The sequence below is a fragment of the Herpailurus yagouaroundi genome, unplaced genomic scaffold (genome assembly GCF_014898765.1).
Source record: "Herpailurus yagouaroundi ecotype Mexico unplaced genomic scaffold, PumYag 569, whole genome shotgun sequence".
Lineage (NCBI taxonomy): Eukaryota > Metazoa > Chordata > Mammalia > Carnivora > Felidae > Herpailurus > Herpailurus yagouaroundi.
Genome location: NW_024412786.1, coordinates 725,790 through 739,233, shown reverse-complemented (window position 1 = coordinate 739,233; position 13,444 = coordinate 725,790). Strand labels below are relative to the sequence as shown.

The 13,444-nt window shown below is 44.2% G+C and overlaps 1 protein-coding gene across 1 annotated transcript in view; it reads left to right on the top strand.

The window, feature by feature from the left end:
* The first annotated feature begins 649 nt into the window (after positions 1-649).
* PLAAT5 (phospholipase A and acyltransferase 5) overlaps positions 650-13,444 on the top strand; it is a 19,020-nt gene continuing 6,225 nt past the window's right edge. Inside the window, exons 1-3 of the mRNA XM_040465765.1 lie at positions 650-788; positions 1,438-1,522; positions 3,631-3,739. Coding sequence (XP_040321699.1) covers positions 698-788; positions 1,438-1,522; positions 3,631-3,739 — 285 coding nt within the window. The 5' untranslated portion in view covers positions 650-697. The remainder of the gene's footprint in view (positions 789-1,437; positions 1,523-3,630; positions 3,740-13,444) is intronic.

Here is a 13,444-nt window from a genome sequence, read left to right as displayed (position 1 = left end):
AAAGAAAGAAAGAAAGAAAGAAAGAAAGAAAGAAAGAAAGAAAGAAAGAAAGAAAGGGCATGATAGACACAAGAGTGAGCAGAGGATACCTCTGGCGGAGGGCGGCAGGGAGATGGGATAAGGGAGGAACACACAGGACCTAGCCTCTCGGTGCTAGGCGTGTTCCCCTTAAGTAGGCAGGTGTATTCACGGGGAGTGATTTTATTATCACGTTTTCACAATTACGTGCATTCCATACGTTTTGTGTATATTACATATTATATGCAATTAATTACAAAATAGATAATTTAAGTCATGCAAATAATTTAAAAACCTTGGCTCCCTCAACATGTTAACTCCTGAGCGTGCCTCCCCCAGGCCCTCCTAATCTGGCCTCAATGCATTTGTCGCTCCTTAACGTCGGGCTTCTGCAGCGAGGTCGGATGGCACACCCCCGCCTCCGTGCCTACTGGCCCGCGTGGCCTTCCAGCCAACGGATGACCTCCGCCGCCGCCCTCCCCCGCCTTTCCCGGGCCTCCAAGCGCCCCCGTTCGCGCCCTCTCTGTTCCCTCGGCGGTGCGCGCGGCGCCCCGCGCGCCCCCGCCGTTGGCCGCGCGCCCCGCGTTCCGGGATTCGCGCCCCTCCGTCCGCGGCTCCGCCGACCTGGGGCAGAGCCGCCTGGGCCGCGCCGGCGCCGAGCCGCAGCCGCAGCCGCGGGATGGGCCTGAGCCCGGCCGCCCCCGGGAAGAGTAGGCTCCGCCTCTCCCGCTCCCCCGGACCCCGCCCCAAACCCGCGTCCGGAGCCGCAAGTACGCGGCCCAGCCGTGACCCCGTCGGCCCGGGCGCCGCCGCTGCAACCGGGCCCCTCCCCACCGAGCCGCCGCGCCCGGGCCTGGAGGCCCTACTGGGCGGTTCTCGGACCCCCGCGCCGAGAAGTCACCAGAGTTGTCTTCCAGGCCCCTTCTCGTAGCTACGTGTTGATGGCGCGAAATGCCGGTTGACCGGAACGAGTGCACGCTCGGGAGGGAGCGTTTGATGTTCATGTCACCAGCGCGAGCCCTGCGACTCTGTTTGGGGGCGGAAGGGTTAGCGGGGTGGCAGTCCCGGGCAGGCGGAGTTGAGAACGGCTCTAGGCTTCTAGCTCCTCAGAAGCTTCTGCTGCCGGGTCTAGTCCCGGCATTGCTGGGCTCTCCCTCCACCTTCTTCCCCATTCTATCCCGGAGACTTCCAAAGTCTTTCCTAACCGGAGGAGCCGAGACCTCTCCAGCACCTAGTCCCACAGCCCCCTTCGTTTTACCCCCCAAATTGACTGAGGGCTGACCAGGCCAGGCTGGAGCTCGGAGCCACCTTCGCAGAGATGTCCTAGGCGCTGCCTCCAACTCTCCCTTCACAGATTTCACGGTCTGTAGGAGGCAGTTGTGGTTTAAGTAGCATTTTCCCTCCCCTCTCCCCGTTTAGAAATAGCCTCTCAAGCGTTGGTCCAGCTCTCTCCCAAGCACCTGCAGCAGGGAACCTCAGAACTGGACAGAAGCGTCCAGGAGGGGTAAGAGTCACCCTACGGAGGGACTGGCTTTTAGGGTGGGGGGAGCCTTTTGAAGAACCGACTTTGACGGCAGCTCTTATAATTCCGGAGGTGGTTTTCAGAGGCACCAGCCTACCACTAACCAGTAACCGGAAGGCTCGTGTGCGCCTGATAATAACCAGATTGTGACCAGGGCTTGGGGCCACTGACAGGACCTGCCTTGCGGCAGCTCTAGTCAGTGTCTTGCCCAGAGCCCTAAGGACAGAATCGCTTTAGAAGAATGCTTACAATGTGGCCAGTTGGTCTCACTAATGAATGATGAGCTCTTCTTGCAAATTTCCTTAATTCACTTTAATTGAAAACACGGTTTGCTTCTTTTGAAGATTTTAAGGGTCTAAAAGTTCCCCAAAGAGCTATGTTGAAAAGGAGGGGTTCTGTCCACTCCCATACACTATACTTTGGAGAAGGGGTGAAGCATAGGGAAAGGTCAAGAAAATGCCATTTTTTTGGTTGGTGATGTACCAGACGTGTACATATGGTCTCTCATTTAACTCTCCTGGGAATTCTGAGAAAAATACTTTCTTCTCTGTTTTATAGATAATCAAACTGATGTTCAGACAGATTTATTTACTAGCTCAAGGTTGGACAGCAAATATCAGAGCCAGGATTCAAACCCAGGTCTTTTTTTTTTTTAAGATTTTATTTTTTGGGGGGGCACCTGGGTGGTTCAGTTGGTTGAGTGTCCCAACTTTGGCTCAGGTCATGATCTCACTGTTCGTGAGTTCGAGCTCCCTATCAGGCTTTGTGCTGACAGCTCAGAGCCTGCTTCAGATTGTCTCCTTCTCTCTCTGCCCCTCCCCCACTCACACTCTGTCTCCAAAATAAACACTAAACATTTTTTGTAAAGATTTTATTTTATTTTTATTTAAAAAAATTTTTAAGTTTATTTATTTATTTATTTATTTGACAGAGACAGAGACAGCGTGAGTGGGGGAGGAGCAGAGGGGCGGGGGGGGGGGGGGGCGGAGAGAGAATCCCAAACAGGCTTCATACTGTCAGCACATAGCCGGATGCAGGGCTTGAACTCACGAGATCATGAGATCATGACCTGAGCTGAAACCGAGAGTTGGATGCTCAACTGAGCCATCCAGGCTCCTCAAATATATATATACTTTTTTTTGAAGTAATCTCCAAACCCAATTTAGGGATTGAACTCACAACCCTGAGATTAGGAGTCACGTGCTCCTAAGGCTCTACCGACTGAGCCAGCCACGTGTCTTTTTGACCCCAATATATTTCACCACACTATCCCAAAGCCTATTCCTGCCTTTGGTTTCAGCCCTCTCCTGCAACATTTTGTTTAAGGGACAAAATCTACTGATTTCTTTCATGACACTTGCAGTTACACTGTTGTGGCCTAATGAGATTTCTCAGAAATATGGAGCAAGTTGTTGGAAGAAACAGCTCAAGAGTTCAAGGGGCTTGCCTCTCACAGCTGGACCAGAAGAGAGAAGGGAGGGAGCAGAGTTCTACTGCATTTCATTAGAAGCCATTATGTACTATTACCAGTTTTTTATTAAAAAAAAATTTTTTGTTTCAACATTTATTTATTTTTGGGACAGAGAGAGACAGAGCACGAACGGGGGAGGGGCAGAGAGAGAGGGAGACACAGAATCGGAAACAGGCTCCAGGCTCTGAGCCATCAGCCCAGAGCCCGACGCGGGGCTCAAACTCACGGACCGCGAGATCGTGACCTAGCTGAAGTCAGGCGCTTAACCGACTGCGCCACCCAGGCGCCCCCTATTACCAGTTTTTTAAAGCTATGTGCAAGTGTCCCTTTGATAAGTAAGAAAGATTATCAGCAATTTAAAAAAAAATTCTGAGAGCTACTCATTGCTATCATTAGCATTTTAAACAATCGTCTGAAAAGCAGTAAATGGCAGTGATTTCGTACGACAGCTAAATGCGCGATCAAATGCGCGATCGCAAAAACAAACCTTGGGGAAAATGTTTCCTAGAATCTGAAAATTGAAAGGTATCTTAAAATCCCACATCTGAAGTGATGCAGAATTTCCAGTATTTGTGAAATAGTGTGATTTGTTAACTACGTGATCCCAACATTCATTTAGGGAGGAGCCCGGAGTTAACTTGGAGACCACACCCAGCCAGAAAAGAGCAGAGTCACATTCAACCCCGAAGCCTGAGAGCACAAGCAAGTTAGCAAAGCAAGCCGCCAAGGTGGGCATCCCAAGAATTCTTAGCGCGTATCTTTAACGTGCCTGTGGCTTCTCTGCAGACTGTGTTTTACTTTATTTAGACTGTGTGGCAGGTTGAACTGCCTAGCGACTTGGGTTGTTGGATATGCCTTCAAAAATTCTTTAAACACAGCTTTGTTGAACTCTTCATTGAACTTTATTGAGGTGTAAATGACATGCAATAAATTGCACATATTTAGAATATATAGAGTTGGATGTGTTGTGACATATGGGTGCACCCATGAGACCATCACCGTAATCAAGATAATGAACATCTCCATAACTCACGAAACTTTGTTTCCCTTTGTAAATCCCGCCCCCCCCTTCTCACCTGCATCCCCAGGAATCTTACCTGATCTGCTTTATGTCACTGTATATTAATTTGCATTTTCTAGACATTTATGTAAAGGAAATCATATCGTACATGCCCTTTTTGTCCATCTCCTTTCACATGATTTCATGTAATTATTTAAAGTTGTATCCAGGGGCGTCTGGGTGGCTCAGTCAGTTAAGTGTCTGACTTTGGCTCACGTCATGATCTCGTGGCTCGTGAGTTCGAGCCCCGCGTCGGGCTTTGTGCCGACACCTCTTCAGATTCTGTCTCCGTCTCTCTCTGCCCCTTCCCCCGCTCACTCACTGTCTCTCTCTCAAATATAAATAGACATTAAAAACAATTAAGTTGTATCCATATTGTTGGGTGTTATTAATAGTTGATTCCTTTTGGGGCGCCTGGGTGGTGCAGTCGGTTAAGCATCCGACTTCAACCAGGTCACGATCTCGCGGTCCCTGAGTTCGAGCCCCGCGTCAGGCTCTGGGCTGATGGCTCAGAGCCTGGAGCCTGTTTCCGATTCTGTGTCTCCCTCTCTCTCTGCCCCTCCCCCGTTCATGCTCTGTCTCTCTCTGTCCCAAAAATAAATAAACGTTGAAAAAAAAAATTAAAAAAAAAAAAGTTGATTCCTTTTTACTACTGAGTAGTATTCCATTTTTTTTCATTCACCTCTTGATGGGCATTTGAGCTGTTCCCAGTCTCTGGCTCTTACAAATAAAGCTTCTATGGACATTTGTGCACAAGTCATTGTACAGACACATGCTGTCTTTTCTCTTGGGTGAATATGTAGGAATGAAATGGCTAGATCATACGGTAGATGTACGTTTAACCCACTGTTTTCCAAACTGATTGTGCCATTTTACATTCCCACCAGAAGTGTGTGAATGTTCAAGTTCCTCCGTGTCCTCGTCAGCATTTGGTATAGTTAGTGTCTAATGTTAGTTATCCTAATAAGTATGTAGGGATGTCATTGTGGTTTTAATTTGTATTTCCCTAATGACTAATGATATTGCACATCTTTTCATGTGTTTATTTGCCATTCACATATATCCTATTTGGTGAAGTGTCCAAATCTTTTGCCCATTGTTTGCCTTGGGTTTGTGTGTTTGGGAGTTCTTCAGACATTCTGTGTGCAAGCCCTTCATCAGATACGTGCTTTGCAGTATTCTCTCTCGAGCAGGGGAGTGGGGCAGAGGGAGAAAGAGAGAATATCAGGGCCTGATCCCACCACTCCAGGATCACAACCTGAGCTGAAATCAAGAGTTGGACACTTAGCCGACTGAGCTACTCAGCTACCCCTAGATATTTTAAAGTTTTAGTTTTTTTTTTTTTTTTTTACATTTACATTTACGTCTTTGATACATATTGAGCTATATGGTGTGAGGTACAGATTGAAGTTTTGTTTTGTTTTGTTTTCCTTATGAATATCCCGTTGTGCTGGCACCCTTTGTTGAAAAGACCATTCTTTCTCCATTGAGTTGTCTTTGTACCTGCGTAAAACCCAGTTATCTATGTACTGTAAGTCTCTCCCGGAGCTCTCTATTTTGTTCTGTTGATCCTACTTGTCTATTGTGGGGCTAGTACCGTACTATCTTGATTACTATAGCTTTATAATAACTCCTAAAATCAAGTGATGTTAGTCCTCCAACTACAGAGGACTCTACAGAAAGCCCTCCGGGATTTTGATGGGAATCACATCAAATCTTTAAGAGAATTGATGTCTTAACAATATTGAGTCTCCTGTCCCATGAGCAAGATGTGCTGTTTATTTCTGTCATTTCCCTCAGCAATGGTTTATAAATTTCAGCATACAGATCTAGCACCTCTTTTGAAAGATTTTCAGATCTTTGGTCAGCATTTAATATTTTTTGGTACCCCTGAAATAGCTTAAAAATTTTTTTCAGATTTCAATTTTGAAAATTTAAACTGAAAAAAATGTTAATTTCTGACCGTTTGTTGCTAGTAATCGGAAATACTTTTTAAGTTTATTTATTCATTTTGAGACTGCACGCGTGTGAGACAGGGCATGAGCAGGGGAGGGGCAGAGAGAGAGGGAGAGAGAGAATCCCCAGCAGGCTCCATGCTGTCAGCATGGAGCCCAGGATGGGGCTTGATCCTATGAACCATGAGATCATGACCTGAGCGGAAATCAAGAGTCAGACGCTTACCCAACCGAGCCCCCTACAATTGACTTTTGTAGATTTACCTTCAACCTTACTTACTTGCTTTAGTACCCTTTGGGGGGTAGATTCCAATAGACCTTTTACATAGGTGATCACATCATCAGCAAATAAAGACGGTTTGGCATTTTCTTTTCTAATCTGGATGCCTTTATTTATTTTTTGTCTTCAATTGCACTAGCTGGGAATTTCAGTACAATGCTTAATAGCAGGGTGGCAGCAGATGTTTGTCTCATTCTTCAACTTAAAGGGAAAACATCCAGTCTTTACCATTTAACATGATGTAAGCTTTAGGTTTTTCATAGAGCCATTTTATCAGATCTTTTTATCCCTTTTTAAATTTGTTGAGAGCTTTTTTTTTTTTTTTAAATCAGGAATAGACATTGAACTTTAACGAGTGCTTTTTCTGCACCTATTGAGATCACAGTTTTCCTTTTTTAGTTTGAATTACACTGAGTGGTGCTCAAATGTTCTAACAACCCTGAAATACCGGGTTGGTGGGGGGGGGGGGAACCCGCACATGGCCATGATGTATCCTTTTTATACATTGTTTGATTCGATTTATAGAATTTGGCTTAGAATTTTTTTATTTATATTCATAAAGGATATTGATCTGTGATTTTATTTTCTTGTAATTGTCTGGTTCTGTATTAGGGTAATGCTCGCCTTGTGGATTGAGTTTGGAAGTATTCTCACTTCACAATATTCTGTGTAGAATTCATATCATTTCTTCCTTTCATGGTTGGTAGAATTTACCAGTGAAGTCATTTGGGCTTAGAGTTTTCTTTGTGGGAAGAATTTTAATTACAAGGCTACAAGAATTTTAACTACAAACCCTTGGTAGATATGGGCTGGTCACATGATCTGTTTCTTCATGAGTGACCTTTAATGGCTTGTGTCTTCAAAGAATCTCTGCCATTCTTATAATTTATCAAATTTATGGGTATAAAGTTGTTTGTAATATTCCCTTACTGCCCATTTACTATCTGCAGAATGTGTAATAATGTCATCTCTCTCATCCCTGATATTGGTAACTTTTGTCTTCTCTTTATTTTTCTAATCAGTTTGGTTAGAGTTTTATCAATTTTATTGGTTTTCTCGAAGACCTCGCTTATATTTCATTGATTTTCTTTTATTTTCTATTTTCTGTATCTCTGCTGCTGCCCCATTTGTTATCATTTCCTTTCTTCTCCTTACTTTGGTGTTATTTCACAATTATTATTTATTTATTTGTTTATTTTTTTGAGAGAGAGAGAGAGAGAGAGAGAGAGAGTGTGTGTGTGAGAGAGAGAGAGTAGGGGAGCGGTAGAGGGAGAGAGAGAGAATCTTAAGCAGGTTCCATGCCCAGGGCAGAGCCTGACATGGGGTTCAAACTCTCGACCATGAGGTCATGACCTGGGTTGAAATCAGGAGTCGGTGGCTTAACTAACTGAGCCACCCAGGCACCCCTCACATTTCTTTGTTAATGTCTTAAGGTGGAAGTGGAGGTCATTGACTTCAGACCTTTCTTCCTTTCTATTATAGGCATTTATGACTATAAACTTCCCCGTTTAACACACTTCATATGGTTTGAATCCATTTGAAATTTATTGAGACTTGCTTTATGGCCCGAAATATGGTCCATTTTGGTAAATGTTCTGTTAGCTCTTGAGAAGACTGTGTATTTTGCTATTATTGGATGGGGTATGCTATAAATATCAGTTAGGTCAAGTTGGTTCATAGTGTTATTCAGGTCTTATGTTGATATTTTTCTATTAATTACATAGAGGAGTATGAAATTTCTGAATATGATTATGGATCTGTTTCTTTTTCCTTACAGTTTTATCAGTTCATTCTTGATGAATCATGGGGCCTGTTATTAGACATGTAGACAGTTAGGGTTATTATTTATTCTTGATAAACTGATTCCCTTATTATGAAATTACTTTCTTTTTTTTTTTTAATTTTTTTTTTAACGTTTATTTATTTTTGAGACAGAGAGAGACAGAGCATGAACGGGGGAGGGTCAGAGAGAGGGAGACACAGAATCTGAAACAGGCTCCAGGCTCTGAGCTGTCAGCACAGAGCCCGACGCGGGGCTCGAACTCACGGACCGCGAGATCATGGCCTGAGCCGAAGTCGGCCGCTTAACCGACTGAGCCACCCAGGCGCCCCTGAAATTACTTTCTTTATCACTAGTAATATTCTTTGCTTTGAAATCTACTTTGTCTGATAGTATAGCCACTCTAGCTTCCTTTCTTTTTTTTATGTTTATTTTTTATGTTTTTATTTATTTCTGAGAGAGAGAGAGAGGGACTGAACAGGAGTGGGGTAGGAGCAGAGAGAGAGGGAGACACAGAATTCGAAGCAGGCTCCAGGCTCTGAGCTGACAGCAGAGAGCCCGATGCGGGGCTCGAACCCATGAACCATGAGATCATGACCTGAGCCAAAGTCGGACTCTCAACCAACTGAGCCACCCAGGCGCCCCGGTATAACTTCCTTTCAATTAGTGCTAGCATGGCATAAAATTTTCTTGCTTTTGCTTGTAACCTATTTATGCATTTATATTTCAAATATGTTTCTTGTACGCAGCATAGAGTTGGGTTTTGCTTTTTAATCCAATCTAACAGTCTCTACCTTGTTTTTTTTTTTTTTTTTTTTTTTGATGTTTATTTATTTTTGAGAAAGAGAACACGAGCAGGGGAGGGGCAGAGAGAGAGGGGGACAGAGGATCTGAAGCGGGCTCTGCACTGACAGCAAAGAGCCCGGTGTGGGCTAGAACTCACAAACCCTGAGATTATGACCTGAGCCAAAGTCGGACGCTTAACTGACTGAGCCACCCAGGTGCCCCAAACTTTACCCCTTTAAAGTGTGTAATTATAATGCACGGATTTTTAGTACATTCAGAGTTGTGCAGCCATTGTCACTAAAAAATCTTAGAACTTTCTCAATATTCTCAAAAACTTCTCTACCCATTATCAGTCACTACCCGGTTTCCCTCTGTCCTCGTACCTGGGAACCCTACTTTTTGTCTCTATGGATTGACCTATTCTGGACATTTCATGTTAATGAAATTCAGTATGTGTTTTTTTTGTGTCTGGCTTCTTTGACTTAACATAATGTTTATGAGGTTTGTCCATGTTGTAACATGTAGCGGCCCTTCATTCATGTTTGTTGGTGAATAATATTCCATTGTTTGTATAGACCACGTTTTGTTTAGCCATCCATCAGTTGATGGACATTTAGGTTGTTTCCATCTTTTGGCCATTGTGAATATCGCTGCTACGAACATTCATGTACAAGTGTGGACATAGGTTTTCAATTCTTTTGGATGTAAGTTACCTTTTATTTTAAATTACAGTTTTTTTTTAACGTTTATTTATTTTTGAAGGAGAGAGAGAGAGAGACAGAGTGCAAGGCGGGGAGGGGCATAGAGAGAGGGTGACACAGACTCAGAAACAGGCTCCAGGCTCTGAGCTGTCAGCACAGAGTCCGATGGGGGGCTCGAACCCACAAACTGCGAGATCATGACCTGAGTCAAAGTCGGATGCTCAACCGACTGAGCCACCCGGGCGCCCCCAGTCAGTTGCCTTTGAAAAGAACTGAAGTTATAAGAAAAAAATGAAGAGATTGGACCCAGTGTTTTTGAAGGTATCTTCTAGAGGTGGTTTTAGTGTGATATGATTCTAGGTGCTGAGAGTTGGCTGCAGAAGTTGACTATCCCAGTTACTGTGGGTTCATTAAGACCCTGTGCATTGTACTCGCTTAAAGGAGGAGAGGCTTTTGACCTCTTTAGTCAAATAATGATCCTGACAGTCAAAGGTTTTTATTTCTCATTATGTGATAGAAGAGGATAGGGCCAATTGATTCTATGAAAGAAGAGGAAAGTGCCAATCGAGTTGGTCTTAGTTATATTGTTCAGGAATGTAGCATTGTTGATGATTAGAACATTATTACCAGGCCAATGGATGATCAAGTCCAGCCACCAATAAGAATTTCCGTTTCTGGGGCGCCTGGGTGGCTCCAGAATGTTTCAAGACCATTTTGTTCAAATGGTACTCTAAGGACTGACTTAGCTTAACAGAGAGCAGAGCAAGTGGGTAGCAGTCATAAATGTTCGTGAAGCCCCCATATTGCACAATATATAACAAGGTTGATATTTTTGTAAGTGTTTTCAGTTTAGTACTTTACCAAGTCAGACTCTTTAGCAAGCTTTATGATGCGGGAAGTTGCTGTTGCCCTTCTAGCTGCGGGGAGGACATCACCTTCGACATTTTAGAAGATTGTTTTTATTTTTATTATTTATTTATGTATTTATTTAATTTTTTATTTAAAAAATTTTTTTTAATTTATTTTTGAGACAGAGAGAGACAGAGCATGAGCAGGGGAGGGGCAGAGAGAGAGAGAGGGAGACACAGAATCGGAAGCAGGCTCCAGGCTCTGAGCTGTCAGCACGGAGACCGACGCGGGGCTTGAACTCATGAACTGTGAGATCATGACCTGAGCCGAAGCCAGATGCCCAACCGACTGAGCCACCCAGGCGCCCCTAGAAGATTGCTTTTAAACAATCTTGCAGTTTTAAGGGTAGGCTCTGGAATCTCATTTGATAACACTATAAGCAAAAAGCAGGTCTGTAGGACTCAATGTTACTGGCAAAAATGTAGTAAGAGATGAATAGGATTTTACTTAATACCATTGAAATAAGGACTAACGAAGTTTCCTTGGCTACATTAAAAAAAAATTTTTTTTTTAACATTTATTTATTTTTGAGACAGAGAGAACATGAACAGGGGAGGGTCAGAGAGAGAGGGAGACACAGAATCTGAAACAGGCTCCAGGCTCTGAGCTGTCAGCACAGAGCCCGACGCGGGGCTCGAACTCACGAACTGTGAGATCATGACCTGAGCCGAAGTCAGATGCTTAACTGACTAAGCCACCCAGGCGCCCCCCTAACCCCCCGCTTTTTTTTTATTTAGCAGAGATCTGGAAGGATCCTTGCCCTCAAGGCCCTCACAGACTGTGGGGAAACAGGAAGTAGATAAGACTTACATTACAATGTGATAAGCAACATTATCATGGGTCCTTGTAGGAGACTTTGTATATCATTGATACATGGTTTCATTCACTTCCCCTGTTTTAGAGAGTCCGGCTCTGGGTTTTATTTCTAAGATGTTGTCGGGGTCAGGGTCAGAGCCTAAAGTGGAATTCCTAATATTTGTGTCTTGAGGATTTTCTTACACCGCTGGCTTTCCACATCCGCTCTAATACCTGGTCAGGGGTTGACCTGAGAGTCCATGCGTTCTAGAAAAGGCCCCAGGGCTTCACCTTTTTACTCCTAGGAGTTCAAATTATTGCTCTTACCTTGTGATTTTGCTCTTGCCAACCTGCCACAGGCTGCAGGCAGGAACAAACCCTCGACCCACTTCCCTACCACATCTGTCAGATTGATAAAACTTTCAGAAACATTATCCCAGGGCCTTACAAACTACCGGTTTTTCTCAGCAGGTGACTAATTCTGGGAGGAGGGTCAGAGCTGGGTTGCCAGTCTCTGCAAAGGGAATAAAAGGCAAGTGGATGGAACGTTTTGAAGTAACATCTGACTCCAAAGAGAGAAAGAGGGCACAGAGACCCTAATCTGGAATTGGAGATTGGAACATCACTTGGGACTGGAGGTTTGTCCTGGAGGCAATAGACGGTTCTATGAGGTCCATGAAATGCTGGGGAGGATAAAGTACAGGAAAAAGGAAGGACAAGACTTTGGAAAAGCCTCCAATGTAGCTATAACACTGGCTGCGATTAGAGTCACCTGGGGAGTGCTTAAAACTCTAGTCCCCAGGCCATACTCTAGATCAGTCTTACTTTTTATTTTTTTAATGTTTATTTATTTTTGAGAGAGAGAGAGAGAGAGTGTGTGTGTGTACGTGGGGAAGGAGCAGACAGAGAGGGAGACACAGAATCCGAAGCAGGCTCCAGGCTCTGAGCTGTCAGCAGAGAGCCCGATGCGGGGCTTTGAACCCTCGAACCATGAGATCATGACCTGAGCCGAAGCCAGAGGCTTAACCGACTGAGCCACCCAGGCGCCCCAGAGTCTTATTTTTTAGAAGTTCCCCAGGTCATTTTCATGTGCAACCAAGGTGGAGACCCAAAGCGCAATAAAATCAATTTAGTGATTTCTTAGAGAAAATCTAGCAAGGGGGTGGTAATTCTTGTTGACTATTGAGTCTGTTGTGAATCACATTCAAGTTTTTACCTTACTACCCCTATCCAGTGGTAATACTGCAGGTGAAGAGTGTTAAGGAACAAAAGAAAACTCCTGAAAATTCTAAAATCCCCTCCTCTTCCCCAAAGAAAAGAACCACTGACTAACATCTCTTGTGAATATAGATGTCAAAATCCTCAACAGAATACCAGCAGACTGAATTCGTCAACACAGAAAGAGGATATACACCGTAACTGAGATTTATCCCAGGTGTGCAAGTTGGGTATAACACCCTCAAATAAATTAATGTCATACACCATATTAATGAAGGACAGAAATAATGTGATCTTATCCTTGTACCCAGTAAAGGCAGTTAGCAAAATCGAGGTGAATGACGGGCTGATGGACCCAGGGTTGCCTGGGGCTGGAGTTAGGAGATGGGAAGGTCGACACAGGCACGAGAAATCTCTTCGGATGTTTAGGACAATCCACGTTCTCACTTGGATGGTGGTGATGGTTAAGCAAACTTTGTGAATTTGTAACTTGGAGAAGAAACAGGTGAACCCCCTCCCACCCCCCTTTTACTTCCAGGAGGTTTGGCCCAGGCGAATGGCTGTCCTTCGCCAGGGAAATAGAGCTGGGAACGGGGAGGTGAGCTATAGCCTTGAGGAAGTTAGGCTATCTGGGCAAATTGTTGCAAAGTTGGCATAAGTGACAAGCCACTGTAAAGTTGACGGCTCGGTGGGGTGGTTTGATTGTCTAAACTGGCTCTGACCTTCCTTTCTGGGGGAGGAATCAGGGAACAGACCTTCTTCCCAGGACGAACAGGGATAGTTTAGGAGGGACGCACATTACAGAAGAAGGGATATGGGATAGGAAGGATATGAGAGTTTCTTTCTTTTTCTTTCTTTCTTTTTCTTTCTTTCTCTCTCTCTCTCTTTCTTCTTTCTTTCTTTCTTTCTTTCTTTCTTTCTTTCTTTCTTTCTTTCTTTCTTTCTTTCT